The sequence below is a fragment of the Esox lucius genome, chromosome 19 (assembly GCF_011004845.1).
Source record: "Esox lucius isolate fEsoLuc1 chromosome 19, fEsoLuc1.pri, whole genome shotgun sequence".
NCBI lineage: Eukaryota > Metazoa > Chordata > Actinopteri > Esociformes > Esocidae > Esox > Esox lucius.
In genome coordinates, this window is record NC_047587.1 from 7,060,823 (window position 1) to 7,081,626 (window position 20,804).

General features: G+C 41.9%; 1 protein-coding gene across 9 annotated transcripts in view; it reads right to left on the bottom strand.

The window, feature by feature from the left end:
* Positions 1-5,623: 5,623 nt before the first annotated feature.
* The window catches only part of immp2l (inner mitochondrial membrane peptidase subunit 2), a 128,633-nt gene continuing 113,452 nt past the window's right edge, over positions 5,624-20,804 (bottom strand). For 5 of the 9 annotated variants that reach the window (XM_010883218.5, XM_010883214.5, XM_010883219.4 and 2 more), the window contains exons 5-8: positions 18,391-18,493; positions 13,950-14,024; positions 13,763-13,828; positions 7,438-7,927 (exon numbers count right to left, since the gene is read on the bottom strand). In XM_010883218.5, the coding sequence (XP_010881520.3) occupies positions 7,781-7,927; positions 13,763-13,828; positions 13,950-14,024; positions 18,391-18,493 (391 nt within the window). In that variant the 3' untranslated portion in view covers positions 7,438-7,780. Of the gene's footprint in view, positions 7,406-7,437; positions 7,928-13,762; positions 13,829-13,949; positions 14,025-18,390; positions 18,494-20,804 lie in introns of those variants that run through there. The other 4 variants (XM_010883215.5, XM_010883217.5, XM_010883216.5 and 1 more) reach the window with 4 other exon arrangements.

Consider the following 20,804-nt stretch of genomic DNA (forward strand, 5'->3'; position numbering starts at 1 on the left):
AGTTTTAAAATCCAATAAGAGCATAGGCCAGGCCTAGTTTTTCATTTTCATTTACATTATGTTTCCAGTCAAGAATGTCCCAAGCAGATAATGAACTTTAATTTCTGTCTAAGGCTGCAAAAACCTTTCATCATGCAACTTTCAATGTGTAAAAATGAGTCTCATCAGTTGTTATCTGGCTAAACCAATATTATTGTCATTGTCAGGGAATAATTTATCCAATCCGAGGAGAAAAGCATTACACATGCTCTCTGGTGCTATAAGTGATGGATAGAAAAAATATAAAAATCTGAATGGCACATACAGCTGCTTCTGCCAGAAGCTCTGAGAGAAAACCCAAGGCAAATTAACCAAGCAAATAAAGTTATTATGCTGTGTTATATTTGGTAATGACATCCTGGTGCAGAAACTGTTAACTCTGATAGGGTATTTATATGACTCCTCATTGTATATTTGACCAGAAATATCCTTAGTTTGACCCATCTTCGCCATTAATTCCTGGCTTAACCCTCTGCCGCCAAAGCATTAGCTATGCCAAAGTTTTGGTTCCATATGCAACTCTAGAGTCTGTGGTGGGTTAGGGTCAATCAATGCAGCTTCAACACAGTTCCTGATGTGTGCTTAGAAAATAGAGCTATGAATGATAAAACTGAACTGAACTTATGATTAGTAATTTGTTATTTATAGATTTCTAAGGCTTCCTTTATTTTCAAATATTTATTTTTATAGACTTGAATATATTTTAACATTCTGCCAACCACTGTCTAGGATTGATTTCAGTTGAATAAACCAGATAAGGAGGCTATGGCTTTGATCACTATGCCATGGAGCTAAAAGAGTGTTGGTGTAGCATCTCGACATTAGATAATCTTGTCACGCATTAACATCACAAGTTTGTATATTTCGTTAGACACCATTAAGCATTGTGACTAACGTTTCTTATTAAGTTAACCTCCACCACAAATAGCCTCTATGAACTGTATGGCTTTTGCCACTGGTTATTTTAACAGCTTATTAGCCAGATAAAGGCTTACTACTAACTTACCAATTGGAATAGTCCTAAGAATTGAGAAATTGCTAGTGAGACTGAAGATGAACTTGACACTGCTATTTCATTTCATGGCACAACAACGTTAGTTTTTCTTTCATTTGTGATTGACATCGATAGAATAACTATCAATACAGGTGACAATAACAGATTTTTTCATCAAGTGAAAAGACATGAGAATCGTGGAAACCCCTCATCTTTTACTGCCCAGGGTGTTGTCATATAGCCTGTATTTCCCCAAAAAGCATGCAAGGATGCATTCTTTGAAAATCCACCAGAAATAGTCGCAATTTAACCGTAAACAGTTTTATTTTAGGCTTACAAATAATGTAGCCACTGAAGGTTGTAGCAAGCAAAGTTTCTGTCTATCCTGAACAAATCCTAAAGCATAATTTGTATTGACTGTGACGAGGCATGAACGCTGGACCTCTTGTTTAGAAGTCTGCATCTCTAACCACCACACTATTGAACAAGGGACAGCCAGCCAGCCAGTTAGCCAGCCAGTCAGTCACTTAGTAACAGACATTCGCTCTTCTTGGCCAGCTCCGCTAATGCCATCCGGCAAAAAAAGAAAAACTATTTTGTGTGACTTTTTCTTCTACCCTGATTTCCTAGTTGAACGTTGAGAGTTGGTGACGATAATAGAAATAGCAAGTTAATGGCTGCTCTGTGCTCACACTGACTAACCACATACAATTATCCCAGAATAGTCTAGTGAGAGGAACAGTCTGGGTGATTATATCAGCGTGAGCCCAGGGCACATTTGATCCAGGCATTTTAACACCCTCCTGTCCAGCTCCACATCACCCGTAGCTACAAACAGAATACAGAATTAATCTCTCTCAGTAAACGCCTACTAATCATTCCAGGTCAGACCACTTATTAGGGGTCAAACATGTTTTAAAGGCTCACAGCAGTCAGAATGGTTTTCCTAGGTTTTATATACTGTATACTGTATTTTCACCCTATGAACATACTACAATTCTGAATTTTTTTCTTTACGTGTACAGAACTGCATTGTCAGTCTGTTTTACTAGGATTAAGTCCTCTCTGGTGACATACACTGCTCCATGACTTCAACTACATTTCATTTCTTTATTGACACATAAGGCGCTGTAACTCCGTTAGTTGATAGACCAATAAGGAAGATGGTTCCAAACCGCTGTGCCAATGACTGCTGGGTTCAATTTAACCCTCACCACTCCAAGACAGTAGTAGCAAATATCTTGCTTGAGAAACTGCTCCACGCTAAGCGGGCTACATTGTCTCTTATGGATCATTTAAACTGAAACCAACTACAGTAAGGAACAAAATTGTAACTCCGGAATGGTTTTATGTTGTAAATAATTTTAACTCAGGAATGGTTTTATGTTGCGAGTAACAACCGCACACGTACCACTGCGGCGTGGGTTCGATTCCGGGCCCTCTGTGGGCTCAGCAGACTTTCCCCACCATCTCACCTTTGAATGGTGGACCACCGGCACAAACCACAATGGCAATGATGATTAAAGGTCAAAGACACCTTAGGACATACATCGGATGGCGGCATGGTGTTACCTCGGTTGAGAGGAGGTTAATTCCCTGGGCACCTCCACGTAATGCAGCCACTCACTGTTTAATATCTATTACAGGGCCAGATGATACGCCTTTGGATCATCCAAATACCTTTGGGGTGTGGGAGCTGGGAAGATGGGGTGAGTAAGACATTCCGAGGCAAGGTAAGAGCCCCAAAGTGCCGGAGTGACCCTGGGCCGTGCTCCGATTAGCATAATTGCATTTCAAACTGGTCAAGACCATAGCTAAGAGAGGAGCAATCAAACGGTCAAATGAGGCATGGCGGGCGGCAGACGGCCTCCAGATTTCATTACAGAGTGTGAAAAAAACCGACAGAGGGCGACGCCTGGGCGAAAACTATTGCAATATGTATGAACGCATTGACATTGAAATGGGGGAGAGTTGCTTCCTCGATGATGGGTTTTAATTCCCCTCTGCTCTGCGTAAGACACAGAGTTTGGCAACGATTAATCTCTTAGTTATTGTTCTCAATGTATTCTCATTTTAGGATTGGCAGTGGTGCACCATGGTGTAAGGTATTACCTTTGTGGTTATAATACATTTTATTGTAATGTCTCCCTCGGGGGACAGGGGGACAGTGGGACAGTGAACATGGACACACAGTGGCAGCAATAATGTACAGTCTTAACAAGCAGCAGGAAGGAGCTGTCCTTGAAGAGTAGAAACGTCATATGGCTGACTGATGCTCCTATTATCTCAGGATATATAGTTCTGTCAGAATTCTTAAATCACGTCTTGCATACAATCTCTGAACAGACCATGAATTCTGGATAAAAATCCATCTGAAAGTAGTGGTGGGGCCTTCTCTCTTTCTGTCTTTCTCTCGCTCTTTCCACCTCTCCATCCGGTGACAGCAGAGCAGAAGGATGGGCCTGCATCGCTAAGATGTTTTTCTAAAGATTCTTTCATGTCATTGCTTGGAGTCTGAGTCAGTTGGTTGTGTGCCTAAATAAGGGCATATCTCACCAAGAGGACCAGGGTATCCTAGCAGCTGAAGCATGCATGGTTTGTTGGCAAGGTAACGGAATATAAGATTATAAAGAGCCAAGCCTTTCCAGCTTCTTGTAAACATGTTAGATACAAGTTATAAATCAACAGGTCAGAGTCTTGATCCGTTGTTTTAGGTCCTGGATGTATGCTACATGCTTTCTACTCAGTCTGATGGTAATGGCCCAATGTAATTGTCTGCCTAAATACATGTGCATACCCAAAAGCAATAATTTTGTTTTGAGACCACGAGTAATAGCCCATGAAAGAGGCTGGAATCTGGAGGGAATGATGGGAGTGCGCTGGTGGGCTGGTTTCGAACCCATTCTGTAGCAGTATGGTTTTCCAGATGGGAATCTGACTTCATACTTCCTGAGCGGTAGAGACAATCAGTCAGAGAATCCTGTCCTCTACCTCTGCTGTTCGGCACATTTAGTGACAGTAGAAAACTGGCACTATTTCATAGAACTGTTGATGTTCTCTCTTGTCCTCTGAGCTATGCAGAGACTAATGCAATCCCTGCCAACTTGTTGGAACCACATTCATTTCAACCACAATAATTTTGTCCCTCCCTGAACAAGAAAAGGTGGTTTTAAATCTAGCAAATGAATGGGAATGTTTCCCAGAGAACATCGCAGTGAGACCCTGAGATGAGCCTTATGGCAGCCTAACCCGGGGACCCCCATGGACTGTGCTTTTATGTATTTGCCATAGTACTCCACAGGGGTTTGAAATAACAAACATGTTAATAAACTTATATATGGGGCAAGAAATTCATAAATTGCACCCCTTGTGGGCCTGGGAACGGAGTTATGGAAACGCAGCTGTATGGCAGGTGGTCCCCGTCACTCACGAGCAAAGGAAATCGACCCTTTGTCTGGATTTATCAGATTAGGGGCTCGTTTCCATTACATTACATTTTCCCGAGACATGTCGAAGATCACTCGAGACGCTATATTATTTTCCTGTGTTGACTTGCGGATGTCAATAGCTTGAGACGCCACCTTCCGACACACTGTGCGCAACATTTTCAGTAGAGCCCCTCTGGACTTTTGCAAGCGCGGAGACAATTGTGTCAGAGCTGCATCAGGTTTCTGTGCGGTGCACGCGCATAGCTCATAGTGACTTTCCCACGACTGACGTCCACAATCCCGCGTGGTACGTCCTGAACATGCCGGTGTGAATTCAACCGCTATGGAAATTATTCAAACGCCAGATAGACTTATCTTGCGTTGTATTTTCACTCTCATAATTTAAACGAGCCCAAAGTGAGACGTCACTCCCTGTGCAAATGAGGTGTCAGGTGAGTCCACTCTTAGCCCCTCACGAGCCTCGCTAGCTGAATGGAGATAATCTGCTGGATATAAAGCAGTTCCTCTTTATAGTAAGATTTCAGACACACCCCTAATTATGGCAGAGTTTGCAACTGAATATGGTAAGACATAATGTGTTTGTTATTAAACCAAGCATTGGGAGAAATTATGATGCCATGGGTGTGCATATAAACGCTTGTGTTTGCATGCATTTTCAAGAAACGATCGTCTTGGGACTGGCAATCTTCGAGTGTTACATTTAAACTATTAAAAGATGATTCTCAGTTGATTAATTAAGCATATTTTATCACCACAGCACTTTGCTTGTGTGTGTGTGTGTCTTAACTCAGTGGGAGGGCCAAAGACACCAGCACTCACACAGCTGTTCCCAGTGACCCCCCTGCCCTATTTGCTGAACGTATGAAAAGAAAAGTTCACCAGTCTGTTTTATGTAAATAAGCTTTCTGGCAACAAAATGGTTCAATAAAATCTCAGCCGTAGTGAACTTCCCTGTTGCAGTCCACTGAAGTCAAATTATAACTTCAAACAAACTTGTCATGTGGAAGATCTGGAACACGGGATCTGGGGTTTCCACAGGGGTTCTGGGGTTGTGTTCACTACAGAGGAAAACATGCTTGTGATGTTTTCTCTCATAAGTCAACTAACCAGAAGCAGTGGGAAATGTATTTTGGCAGTGAACACTTTAATGATGTTTGCCCAACAGCTGCATAATGTTAAAGGTAACTTCAGCACATGACATCGTCATACACAAACTGTGGGACAACCTCCTACTTAAAACAGACAACAATGCAAGCATTATTCAAATATGTCCAACAGAATTTGCTGATGTTGTTTGGGCCTGTAAGGGAATGTTATCCACTGTATTTGATAATGCAATCTTGTTGAGTTTGGTTTTAAGATTAAGGCAGGTTGTAAATTACACAAAAATGGTATGTGCAAATGCTGTAGAATACTATACATATACTTTGATAATCTAGCATTGACCATATACTGTCATTCTATAGTATACACATTGTATTAACATAATATATATTTTCATATGCCCCATCTATTGCCTTCCCCTATATCTGTTTCCCATGGCTAAAATCAACTTAATGCTACATTGTCCCTCACAATAATGGTAGTCTTGGTTAAGATGAGACTATGAAAGAATATCATTGCCATGTATCCTAACCAGCTTTCCAGGCCTTTGGAAGCAAAACACCCCCACAACATCACACACCCTTTGCCACACATCAGTGTTCATGGCCTTCCCTCTTTTTATGCTAAACCCACCTAGTTGTTAGTGGCCTAAATGCCACCGTCTAACTTATGCCATTGCCTAATGGTTTGTCTCCGACCTTCCACCGTGTTAAGAAGTTTGGCATGTGTGTCATCTCACATGTATACCCTAGTGAAACAGGAAATTATTGATGACAACATTATTGATGTTTTCTTAGGAGTTCCTAAGAAAACATATGAATGGGAAAAATACTTCTATTAAATTTGGTTAATAACCATTTTTAGGGTTGCCACTAATTCTGAAAGATTTTAAACAAATGACTGTGAACAATTTGACTTCTTTTGTATTTGAAGTGTAACAATAAAAATATCTTATATTTTGCTTATGTTTACCAAGGGGGTCCAATAATAGTAGAGGACTCTGTACATAGTAGTAAATATTTTCTTTGCAAAATGGAAAAAAGCTTAAGAACTGAACTACCATTCCGATCACAGTACCACCTACATAATATATGCTTGCCTTTTTATTGTTTATCTAGTAGGTTTCCTGAAGGAAAAATCCTCTGCTTTTTGCTTAAGAACATGAAGGCAAATACTACAGTATAGAACAGCAAATACTACAGTTATGTCTGTAAAATCACTACAGTAAATACCATAGTAGCCTGTAAAATCCCTGCTGCAGTGTTTTTCACAGTGAATAGAATACTATGGTATAATTTAGCAAAAACCGCACATGCAAAAACACTACAGTGAAAAGAAGGGAATATAAATATAGTAATATTACAGTCAGTGTTAACTTCATCTGGAATTGCACTTACACTTCAGCTACACTACACTTGTTACAACACAGTGCCACCAGCGTTGCATCAATCTGATATTCTACCTGCTACACCCGAAAACCTGACAGAAATAATAAAACCTCTCATTTATTACTATGCACAAGAAAGAATGAACTTGCATGTCAGCCACAAAGAATCAAACCTCTTCGGTTCTTGAGCACGGACGCAATGTCGCACAGATCGTAAAGCAGCTGTCAGATTTCAAGCATTCCGTCTATGGCTGACGGCTAAAGGCAATGCCTGATGCAGATGGTCGTACTGCAGCATGGCCACTAGAACCTAGAGCTTTGTGGCCCGGTGATCCAGGGGCCCGGGTCGCTGTCTGCAGATGTACATCTGAAGCGTGGGTTGAATCCTTTTCGGCAAAAAGACCATCTTCTGTATTTATCACGTTGCCTCTACTGAAGTGTAAAAATGACAGAAAAAAAGGAGCTAAAAACCATTGGACATGTTTTAATTGCTTCTTGAAATCATGTAACAAGTGTTTCATTTATAAATCGTGGCCTTTTATGAATCAGCCTTTCACGAAATTCAGCAGATTTTCGTCAATTAGACACACAACTCTATACGTTGTCTAGCAGTTGTTCACATTACATGGCTGTGAAATTGCATTTCACAATCGACCCCTGAGCCCCTGAGACATACAGGCAATAGGTATTGACACAACTGACACCATCAGCTTTCAAACAACATAGAGATGTCAGAGACGTGCCACAAATTTGACAGTTTTACATGTACGACAGGAGATAGAGGATAGATATGGCCACCAGCAGGCCTCAGTCCTTCTCTTCGTCCTCTGTTGCATCTGCGTGCCAGTTCAGCAGGGGCATCCGCTCAGGGGGTATGGACGGCTCGATCCTCTGCCAACGATTGGGTGGCCAGATGATGTGGGAGGCGCGGCCGTGGACCAAGCCCAGAGACACCTGCAAAGAGGGGAGGAATAGAGAAAGAAGTGAAGGAGAAAAGGAAGAGGAGCCTAGTAAGATAACTATCTACTATTATTAAACCAAAATGTAATGTAATTTTTATGTTAAAGACTGAAATATGTATGTTGCAGCTCATGCTTGCAGTCTTTTCCCAAGTAAAATATAATACACTGATCAGCCATAACATTATTACCAATGACAGGTGAAGTGAATAACACTATATAATCTCGTTATCATGGCAGTTGTCAGTGGGTGGGATATATTAGGCAGCAAGTGAACATTCTATCCTCAAAGCTGATGTGTTAGAAGTAGGAAAAGTGGGCAAGTGTAAGGATCTGAGCGACTTTGACAAGGGCCAAATTGTGATGGCTAGACGACTGGGTCAAAGCATCTCCAAAACTGCAGCCCTTGTGGGGTGTTCCCGGTCTGCAGTGGTCAGTACCTATCAAAAGTGTTCCAAGTAAGGAAAAGTGTTGAACCGGCGACAGGGTCATGGGTGGCCAAGGCTCACTAATGCACGTGGAGAGAGAAGGCTGGCCCGTGTGATCCGATCCAACAGACCACCTACTGTAGCTCAAACTGCTGGAAAGGTTAATGCTGGTACTGATAGAAAGGTGTCAGAACACACAATCCTTTGCAGTTTGTTGCGTATGGGGATGCGTAGCCACAGACCAGTTAGGGTGTCCATGCTGACCCCTGTCCACTGCCGAAAGCGCCTACACTGGGCACGTGAGCATCAGAACTGGACCACAGAGCAATGGAAGAATGTGTCCTCGTCTGATGAATCACGTTTTCTTTTACATCACGTGGATGGCTGAGAGCGTGTGCGTCGCTTACCTGGAGAACACATGGCACCAGGATGCACTATGGGAAGAAGGCAAGCCGGCAGAGGCAGTGTGATGCTTTGGGCAATGTTCTGCTGAGAATCCTTGGGTCCTGCCATTCATGTGGATGTTACTTTGACACGTACCACCTACCTGAGCATTGTTGCAGACCATGTGAACCCTTTCATGGCAACAGTATTACCTGATGGCATTGGCCTCTTTCAGCAGGATAATGCGCCCTGCCACAAAGCAAAAATGGTTCAGGAATGGTTTGAGGAACACAATGATGTTCAAGGTGTTGACTTGGCCTCCAATTTCCCCAGATCACAATCCAATCGAGCATCTGTGGGATGTGCTTGACAAACAAGTCCGATCCATGGAGGCCCCACCTCGCAACTTACAGGACTTAAAGGATCTTGGTCTTGGTTCCAGATACCACAGCACACCTTCAGAGGTCTAGTGGAGTACATGCCTCAACGGGCTGTTTTGAGGTGTTTTGTTGGCAAAAGGGGAACCTACACAACATTAGGCAGGTGGTCATAATGTTATGGCTGATTGGTATATATTCAGCAGAGGTTGATAGGTTTTTCTTGATGACAAAAAAAAGGACAAAGAAGCCTGGGGAGAAGCTATTGATGCTGATGATACTGCCATTTAGAAAACCCACAGAACACACTACCTGTCAAAAAAAGGACATAGCTACAATACACATGTAATGGTCTTGAGAAAAGCTCTATTTTCTGGCAAAGATTGGTGTCTATTATTTCAGAATGTCTACAGATTGATACCTGGCCTACCCAAAGTTATTGTTTCCTTTGAAATGTTAATAATGGAGATTGTTATCAGAAGAAATTGTATAACCTAGAATTTATAGCAGCTAAGAAACAGATTGCTGTTAATTGGAAGGCTGATTATGCTCTCACAATGTCACAATAGTTGGCAGACATGTCTTTCTATTTTTGTCTGGATTTCAATTATTATAACATTTCGGGTTGTACCAGGCAACTTTTATAAGGTCTGGATTCCTTGTATTGAATACTGTAAGACAAAATGACTGGTAATTTAAACCATACCAGTGCTAGGGGAGATATCATCTTAGGGTATCCCCAGCTAAAGCTGTCCCTGTCCTGGAGGTCTACAGTGCATTCTCTGTATATTGTGTATAACTGCAGGGTCGGTTAGCAGGCTTTTTGGATGTATCGTACAACAATGTCTGGTTAGCCAACCTGTCTGGGATTGGGATCAGTAGTGGGACTTGGGTTTTTCAAACTGAGTAGTATAGTGTCATCTTATTTGTCATCCATTTTGTTGGTGGTGGACTTGAGTTGTGGACAGAAATCCTCAGATGGAGCAAACCTTAACTGTGTTTTGATGCTGAACTGATGTAATGTACGAATGTAGCATTTTTATTTATAATATTATTATACCACAAACACGCTTGGGAGGTGTTGGCAGCTTCTTTGCCTGATTGCATTTTCTTTGCTGATAGCTTAGCTGATTACAATTACAGTTTTCTATTTGTGTGTGATTAGATTAGGCCTGCATGTAGCTGATGGCAGGTAGCCCATTACCCCTTATTTCTGTGTACATGTGGAGACAGGCTTGTGCTATAATTGTTGTTGTTATGAAATGTGGTCTTGGAGGATGTGTTGTGTGTATATGTAGTGACAGTATATGTATAATATAGTAGGATGTGTTGTGTGTATATGTAGTGACAGTATATGTATAATATAGTAGGATGTGTTGTGTGTGTATATGTAGTGACAGTATATGTATAATATAGTAGGATGTGTTGTGTGTATATGTAGTGACAGTATATGTATAATATAGTAGGATGTGTTGTGTGTATATGTAGTGACAGTATATGTATAATATAGTAGGATGTGTTGTGTGTGTATATGTAGTGACAGTATATGTATAATATAGTAGGATGTGTTGTGTGTGTATATGTAGTGACAGTATATGTATAATATAGTAGGATGTGTTGTGTGTATATGTAGTGACAGTATATGTATAATATAGTAGGATGTGTTGTGTGTATATGTAGTGACAGTATATGTATAATATAGTAGGATGTGTTGTGTGTATATGTAGTGACAGTATATGTATAATATAGTAGGATGTGTTGTGTGTGTATATGTAGTGACAGTATATGTATAATATAGTAGGATGTGTTGTGTGTATATGTAGTGACAGTATATGTATAATATAGTAGGATGTGTTGTGTGTGTATATGTAGTGACAGTATATGTATAATATAGTAGGATGTGTTGTGTGTGTATATGTAGTGACAGTATATGTATAATATAGTAGGATGTGTTGTGTGTATATGTAGTGACAGTATATGTATAATATAGTAGGATGTGTTGTGTGTATATGTAGTGACAGTATATGTATAATATAGTAGGATGTGTTGTGTGTATATGTAGTGACAGTATATGTATAATATAGTAGGATGTGTTGTGTGTGTATATGTAGTGACAGTATATGTATAATATAGTAGGATGTGTTGTGTGTATATGTAGTGACAGTATATGTATAATATAGTAGGATGTGTTGTGTGTATATGTAGTGACAGTATATGTATAATATAGTAGGATGTGTTGTGTGTATATGTAGTGACAGTATATGTATAATATAGTAGGATGTGTTGTGTGTATATGTAGTGACAGTATATGTATAATATAGTCTTGGAGGATGTGTTGTGTATTTATCTAAGTAATGTACTGTGTGTAGGTTTAAATGTTTGGCTTTCAATCTTTCCTTTGGGGGAAAATATGCTGACGAATTGTATGAACTGTTATATCATTCCAGCAAAAAACACATTTGTTATTATTAAAAATCCCAAAGCAAATGTGTTTACTTAAAAACTATTTAATTTTCAGAATGAACGCATTTTCCCTATTTGTGTGGTCCCGACAGCAGTCAAATAGACTTCAATAATGAAAGTAAACAATATATTGTTAGTCTGACTGCTAAATATTTGGCACGCTACTGCATTTCTATGTCAATTAAACATTTAGCACAAGGTTTATAAAACACACAGGCAAATTGGAACCCCATTTAATGATGTCTGTTATCTAACAAAAGGCCTGTCATTTACCAATGAGAAACCAAAGAAATGTCTCAGGCTGGCTTATGCCCTTTAGGTGCTGGTCTAAAGTAGTGCAGGGAATAAGGTATCATTTCAGATGCAGGAGGCCGTTCTGATTGGCTCCCATGGTAACCCGTCAGGTGGCTGTGATGTCAAAACCACACAGGCCTCAGGCTGTTGCCATTTTATTAAAAAAAATCTAATTAAAATGACCAAAACAACCCCTTAATGAATTCTGGCACATCAAGATTGCCACAGAATGAAAGCAACGGACTCACGCGTTATTATACCTTATTTTGACGGAGCTACTCTTCTTCATGCTCGACGAGGTTGTAGGATACATGGTAAGGAGCAGACATGGAGATGAATACCCCCTGCGTCATATTCCGCTAAAACATAACTTTGCTTCTATGGTTCATTACAGGGTTTAGACCCCAGAAATACCTCCCCATCTCCCTCCCAGATTCCCTGCAGCAGCGCGTTGTGCGGTGGGGCCTTAGCTAGCCTGTGGGCCCTGGCCTCAGGATGGGAGTGTTATTTCCCCCCCATGCAGCCAGCAGAAATACTTCCATTCCACACGGGAGAGGAGGGGCGGCTAACGGGAGAGCGGCCTGCGTCCCCAAACTGGCACCCAATTCCCTTCATGCTTTTGCCAAGAGCCCTGGTCAAGGGTAGTCCCCATAATGAGGAACAGGGTGACGTTTGGGACGGAGCCGCTGAGGAGAGGACCTCCCTGCCATCACGCCCGCAGGCCCTCTGCTGTGATCAGCCAACACATGGAGGGTGATGCAATCAGATATGGGCCGGGCTGAACCGGTGGGGGTGGGGGAGTGGGTTGGAGCTGTTCTGGTTCCCTGCATTCACTTGGCCAGGTGCCTCTACGACAGTACAGAACAACACAGCAGGAAGGCGCCGGACCGTACGGAAAAAACCTATGGCAGGTTGTCGGCTTACTGCGTTGAAGCATGGCCGTGCTAAATCAAGCACATAAATAATGGCATAGAGGCAGAGGACAGGATCATGTATTGCCCCTGTAGAGCGCGGAGCTAAATCACAGGAAAGACCCCTGAGCAATACTGAGTGACTCAGCCTGCTAGCTTAGACCTCAGGGTCAAACGGTGACGCCTTAATGGACAACTTTTCCTTCCAATGCTGAAGCAAGGCTGTATTAATAGTATGTGTGTTAGGCTTTGGAAGAGGCTCACAGTGTGGTTTTAGTATTAGACCTTTTAGTGTGATGCATGTCAAGGCAAAGTAATCACCTGGAGTGAAATACTGGTATATGTCAACTAGCCACTTTCAGCTAATGGTATAGAAAGACAAAAGCAAGGTGTTCCAATGCATTTTTAAAGTTCCAATGCACATAATGGACCGGAGACAGGTGCCAAGGCTTTCATAAATACACAAAATACACAAATGACATTTGAAAGCTGCAAGAAGGTTAGGTGGCCTAACTGTATCACTCTGTTCCCTCACGAGGGAGAAATGGTCTCTGACAAAAGGCTCCAGAATACCACTAACACTTCTCCCTTTTTCTTCTGAAGCTACAAAGCTATATACTGCAGGCAGAGTAGAAAAAGAGCCACTGAATGTTGCCATATACAAGGGGTGAGCAAAGATTTTTACTGATGGATGGCATCAGGATTTCAACCCCCTCCCCCATACAAATATCTCCCTGGGGGCAAATTAAATGGGCAGGATCTGGCCTGTGGGATTTGGCCACCACTGTCATAGCACGGATTTGGTACAACATTCATCTGCTCATTGTTCTCGCCTGGAGTGATAACCACATTCCAAATTACTGACTTCATCTACAGTTCAAATACACGCTGCTTTTTAGATTCCACTGGTAGATGTCACTATAACTTAATTGGATCACTACAGAGCACTATGCCGCTGAGGAAAGCAATTGACCTGAAAAAAGAAAAAGCCCCTGATGTGCCACACGACATTCATCTGAGTTGTCTGGACACCAAAGACCTGTAGACAAGGCAAACGTCGTACAGCGTTTCAGGCATTCAGCACATTTCAAGCTACAATAAATACATAATCTGATTTAGGAAAAAGGTATGACTGTGATATTTGTTTAGCTCTATTTGACCTGACAGCTCACTCCGTGACTACACCACACGCAGCACTTTACACTGCACCTAGCTCTCCAGGGTGTCCGGAGAGCCTACCGGGTTATAGAAGAGCACAAATAACAGAAAGAGAGAAAGAGAGAGAGAGAGAGAGTGTGTGAAAGAGAGCAAGAGAGAAACAGAGGTAAATGTGTTACTGAGAGGCATATTTATTAACTTCCTCGTAAAAAGTATACCTACATTTCAGCAAAATGCCCAGAAGACCCATTTCAAATAACATACAAAAGAGAACATTTTAACATTTCTTCCACTTAGGTTGTTCCTCTAGGACATAATGGACTAACATTCATATAACGAGTTTCCAAATACTTTAGTTACAAAGAAGCTTTCATGTCAGTGGAACACACTTTGTATTCAATTGTAATTCCAGAAAAGCACTTAAAATGTATTTTTTTTTTACACTGTAAAACACAGAGGTCAAGGAAGTTCACAAAGCGTTTTCTTTAAAATTCCTTTTATGGGGGAATATACTCCATCTCCAACAATTATATGAGCAGTCACACTTTTATACGTCCTAATCCTGCTGGAAGGAACATGAATAGTGAATACATTTGACAAAAAGGAGGACAGTCACAAGTTCAAATGTTATTGCTTAGCTGGTATAACCAGCATCTCTGTGAAAGGGCCTCGGTATGACTTCTGGCACTGGAGGGTTGAAATATCTCTGGTTTTGTAGAAGCAGAGGATGAAAACCACAAGTGTCTTTCAGGACTGGATCAGGCCTACTGACTGTCTTAAACTATTACATGTAATATTCATTTTGATGAGTCACTGGAAACAACAAGCGCAGACCCAGTCATAATGGCCAATGTATAGGTACTACTAGCATAATATGTGCAAGGACATACTATTTTCCCGAAGAGGAAAATATATATTTCTCATAGAATAAATTGGCGGGCAAGTTAGCCTACTCCTGTTAAAGTAATGGAGACGGGAAGAGACTACAGAGATCAAAGTTCCTGTATGTCCACACCACCAATAAATGAACTAGCGCAGTGACAATTTGAGAAATAATTCAATTAGAAAATTCCTTGATTAGAATGTAGTGCCTTAAGGCTTTTATTATCATGGCAGCGACGCTAAAGAACATTGAGGACCGTCCTGCTAGTAAAAAAAAAGATAAAAGGTTTATTAGCATCCCATAACCGCTTGTCATTAATGCTGCAACGTTAGAAGAAAAGGGGGCATCAAACTTGGGGCATGGTGAGATGAGGTTTCTGTTTACGTTAACTATGTGAGTTCAGCAGCTTTAAAAGTGTAGTCTCCTGTCATAAAGGACAACATGTAATGATAACCTTAGTTTCAATGGGGAGGATCATGTCTGCATCTCTATTAAACAAGAAAAGGAACCAAGCAAGCCTTGTTCGGCCGGAGCCGCGATTAGAAGGAATGAATTTTGTTGCCCTCCCTGGATTCGAACCACGGTCTCATATGTGACAGGCTGTGTTCTGCGTCATATGTGACAGGCTGTGTTCTGTGTCATATGTGACAGGCTGTGTTCTGCGTCATATGTGACAGGCTGTGTTCTGCGTCATATGTGACAGGCTGTGTTCTGCGTCATATGTGACAGGCTGTGTTCTGCGTCATATGTGACAGGCTGTGTTCTGCGTCATATGTGACAGGCTGTGTTCTGCGTCATATGTGACAGGCTGTGTTCTGCGTCATATGTGACAGGCTGTGTTCTGCGTCATATGTGACAGGCTGTGTTCTGCGTCATATGTGACAGGCTGTGTTCTGCGTCATATGTGACAGGCTGTGTTCTGCGTCATATGTGACAGGCTGTGTTCTGCGTCATATGTGACAGGCTGTGTTCTGCCTCATATGTGACAGGCTGTGTTGTGCGTCATATGTGACAGGATGTGTTGTGCGTCATATGTGACAGGATGTGTTGTGCGTCATATGTGACAGGATGTGTTGTGCGTCATATGTGACAGGCTGTGTTCTGCGTCATATGTGGCAGGCTGTGTCGTGCGTCATTTGTGGCAGGCTGTGTCCTGTGTCATATGTGGCAGGCTGTGTCCTGCGTCATATGTGACAGGCTGTGTCCTGCGTCATATGTGACAGGCTGTGTCCTGCGTCATATGTGACAGGCTGTGTCCTGCGTCATATGTGACAGGCTGTGTCCTGCGTCATGTGTGACAGGCTGTGTTGTGCGTTGTTAAACAAATTAGTCGAAACTTCACGGTTCTTGAAACTAGTCCCACTCATTAGCTAACATCCAAACCAACAACAGGTATAACAGGGTTGATACACTACATTCAATGCTTTAAATTAGAAAGAGATTACTCTAGGGACTGATTGGGATACACTACCTCATCATAATATTGCGTCTCAACATTAAATCATTTTGGCATCCATTAACATCACAATAACTTTGAATATTTAGCTAGATACCATTAAGCATTGTGTTAAACTGACTAACGTTTCATACTAAGTTTACTTCCAACACAAATAGCATCTATGAACTGTGTGGCTTTTGCCACTGGCCATTTTAATAGCTTATTAGCCAGTAATAGACCTACTCGTATCTTCTTACTACCTGGAATAGTCATAAGAATTGAGCCATTTCTAGCGAGACTGAAATTGAACTTTACACTGCCAAAGCGATTTCATTTCATGGCACAACAATGTTTGTTTTTCTTTCATTTGTGAATGACATTTATACAATAACAATCAGTAAACATTGGGGAGAACAAGTATTTGATACACTGCCAATTTTGCAGGGTTTCCTCCTTACAAAGCATGTAGAAGTCTGTAATTTTTATCATAGGTACAATTCAACGGTGAGAGACTGAATCTAAAACAAAAATCCAGAAAATCACATTGTTTGATTTTTTAATAATTATTTTGCAACTTTTGCCGCAATTATTATAAAATTATAGAGGTTCAAGATGACGGTCATTCTCCCTCGGTCTGGGGCTCCATGCAAGATCTCACCTTGTGGGGCATCAATGATCATGAGGAAGGTGAGGGACTATACGGCAGGACCTGGTCAATGACCTGAAGAGAACTGGGACCACAGTCTCAAAGAAAACCATTAGTAATACACTACGCAGTCATGGATCAAAATCCTGCAGCGCACGCAAGGTCCCCCTGCTCAAGCCAGCGCACGTCCAGGCCCGTCTGAAGTTTGCCAATGACCATCTGGATGATCCAGAGGAGGAATGGGAGAAGGTCATGTGGTCTGATGAGACAAAAATAGAGCTTTTTGGTCTAATCTCCACTTGCCGTGTTTGGAGGCAGAAGAAGGATGAGTACAACCCCAAGAACACCATCCCAACCGTGAAGCATGGAGGTGGAAACATAATTTTTCGGGGATGCTTTTCTGCAAAGTGGACAGGACGACTGCACTGTATTGAGGGGAGGATGGATGGGGCTATGTATCGTGAGATCTAGACCAACAACCTCCTTCCCTCAGTAAGAGCATTGAAGATGGGTCGTGGCTGGGTCTTCCAGCATGACGACCCGAAACACACAGCCAGGCCAACTAAGGAGTGGCTCCGTAAGAAGTATCTTAAGTTCTGCTTTCCTGATGTATCAAATACTTATGTCATGCAATAAAATGCTAATTAATTACTTAAAAATCATACAATGTGATTTTCTGTATTTTTGTTTTAGATTCCATCACTCGCAGTTGAAGAGTACCTATGATACAAATTACAGACTTCTACATGCTTTGTAAGTGGGAAAACCTGCAAAATCGGCAGTGTATCAAATACTTGTTCTCCCCACTGTAGATGACGATAACTGACTTTTTCGTCTAGTGAAAAGATGAGAGAATCTTGGAAACCATTCCTCTTCTACTGAGCAATGAAGGCAAAAAAAAATGAAAGGAGGATGAACTGCTGTTCTGTCCACAGTAGCACTGACATAGTAAACCAACTTCACTTAAGAAAAAAAATCCCTCCACAAACAAGCTTCTGGGGTCGATGTACCCAGTTAAATGTCAAGTACATAGTTGTTCTTTAAAGGACAGGAACAACACAAGTAGATACATCTCCTAGCCTTTCCTCCGCTTGGCAGTGCAGTTTCCATCCTCCAGTGACAGCTTCCTGAAATACTCTGCCAAAACCCAAAAACGGAATGGAGCAGTCGCAGCCCGCCCTATCACTCACTCTTCATCAGTACTTTCACACTCTTATCAAGACACATTTGTTACATACCGACTAGAATGTGGATACGGACAGAAAGTACCAGTGAAATACACCAAGGCCTTCAGACAGACAGGTGAGTCTTCAGGGACTACAGCACTTGCCCAGTGAGGCCTGCGATCATATTTTGTTTGTCTTAAGGAGCACACAAGTGACAAATTAATCGAACCCAGGTGTGTTTTCCAGAGCATGGCTGGCTTCTCGAAGACAGCAGCGTGCCGGAGGGACTCTGACCAGAGAAGGGCCTTACCGGTCCAAAGCTGTTGCTGTCCAGACTGTGACCATGGTGGTCCCCCTCAATCCAGAAGTGGCCATCCGGTACCTTGAGATAGCGGTTCTTGTATCCAAGCGTCCTGGGCAGGGAGAGAGAGAGTTGGATCATCACAAAACTGATCGTTATGGTTGGTGGATCGCACTCCTACTAAAACATCTATTTCTCATATCTTCCATTTAGAAAGGCCAGTTGTCTTTGTAAATCGAATAAGGACAAACATGCTTTGTGTTCAACGACTACTGAGATATGGAAATGACAGCTCACTTGTTTACAGTAGGTCTAGTCTCTGGTTTAATGACTGTTGAGAAATGGAAATTACAGCTTACCCGTTTACAGTAGGTCTCTGGTTTAATGGCTATTGAGAAATGGAAATTACAGCTTACCCGTTTACAGTATGTCTCTGGTTTAATGACTATTGAGAAATGGAAATTACAGCTTACCCATTTACAGTAGGTCTCTGGTTTAATGACTATTGAGAAATGGAAATGACAGCTTCCTCTTTTACAGTAGGTCTAGTCTCGGGTTAAATTACTATTGAGATTTGGACAGGACATGCCAGTCCTTTACAGACTAGTTTCTCCCCTAGAGCCCAATGGATCCTGGTCTAAGATTTGGGACTAAGGATGTGATTTGGGGTATAAATATTCTCACCAGAGAATACTAGTTTTGCTTCAAACAACTATTTTGCCCCACATCCCCTTTGTGAGGACCGGGTCATACACGCCATCAGTCACTTGGGCACTTAGCAGTGCCTCGGCTCTGAGGCGTAGTTCCTCCCAGGAACATTGTAAATTACATGAGAAATGTCATTTTAAATGACCATTCTTCTTCTATTCCTTTCCAGAGCGGTGTTGCAGGAGCCTAACTGACTTCTCTTAGACCTTCTCAGATATATTGATTTGGCTCCTGGGAAAACCGCATTTAATGTCTGTTCTCCAGCAAATTGAAGTTCAGAGACTTTAAATGTCAGGGGTTAGGCCTACATAGAGTTTCTGCAAAAACAATACAATAACAAAATACTGACCACTTCAATATGTAGTGATTATTTCCTTCAGAATACCAGCCAGGTCTGTCTTATCTCCAAAACAGTCTGCAGTAATCTGCAGAATAAGTGTTCACTAGACTTTTTAATAATGTCATTAACAAGCCATTTGTTTTCTATTAAAGCTAGAATCATTAATTGAAACCATAACGTGATCAAGTGTATCTACTCTCAAATCCAAGACTTAGCTATGAATACAATCACTGACTAATGACCACCCGTGACATACAAATGATAGTTTCAACCATGTCAAAAGGACACTAACTAGGACATTTGGGACCTAGCCATGGTCTGAGTTCAAAGTGAAGACACAGACTGTTATTGTAATGCTGTTCCTGACTTACAGCCTAGCACGGTAGAGCAGCAACAAAGGCTTAAGAGGAAGATGTTCTGACAGTGAGTTGTGTTAAACATTCGTGTTCTACTCGCTACCTGTACTCTCAGTGTTGTGGGTTTAAGCAGTGACTGCCTGACACTAGAGGGGAGGTCTATAACAGCTGCCTGGATCAGGGGAGGTCGTATGGAGGTTAATAGGGGAGGTCTATAGTAACTGCCTGGTTCAGTGGAGATCATATGGAGGTTACTAGGGGAGGTCTATAGTAACTGCCTGGTTCAGTGGAGGTCATATGGAAGTCACTAGGGGAGGTCTATAGTAACTGCCTGGATCAGTGGAGGTCATATGGAGGTTACTAGGGGAGGTCTATAATAACTGCCTGGTTCAGTGGAGGTCATATGGAGGTTACTAGGGGAGGTCTATAATAACTGCCTGGTTCAGTGGAGGTCATATGGAGGTTACTAGGGGAGGTCTATAGTAACTGCCTGGATCAGTGGAGGTCATATGGAGGTTACTAGGGGAGGTCTATAGTAACTGCCTGGTTCAGTGGAGGTCATATGGAGGTCACTAGTCATACAAACCCTCCTGATCTCCTGTTGCGGTGACACTGAGATCAGGATGGTTTCCGTGACGCCTCCAGGGCGCAGACACATAATAATGGACATAAAATAGACGATGGCGACGATGGCCACGATGTGTCGCAGCTTGAAGTGAATTCAACAAGACAAACGTCATTCCAGAACGTAGCAGATGTGTTTCGCCGTCATCCTAAGTGGCAGGCCATCATGGCCATGGGAACACAGCCATATTGTGTTATGGTACATCAGCGATGGCTCAGCTTGCCTGGCACACCAGATTGTTCCGTACCGCTATATACCCCAAAATCACCATCTTCAGACTACTACCATAGCAACAATTTCCCCAACAATACAGTGGCATAACACTTGGGCTTTCTGGGGATTTTTAAAGACGTGATTCGATTCCAACACATGATTTATGTCCCGTAAGCCATCT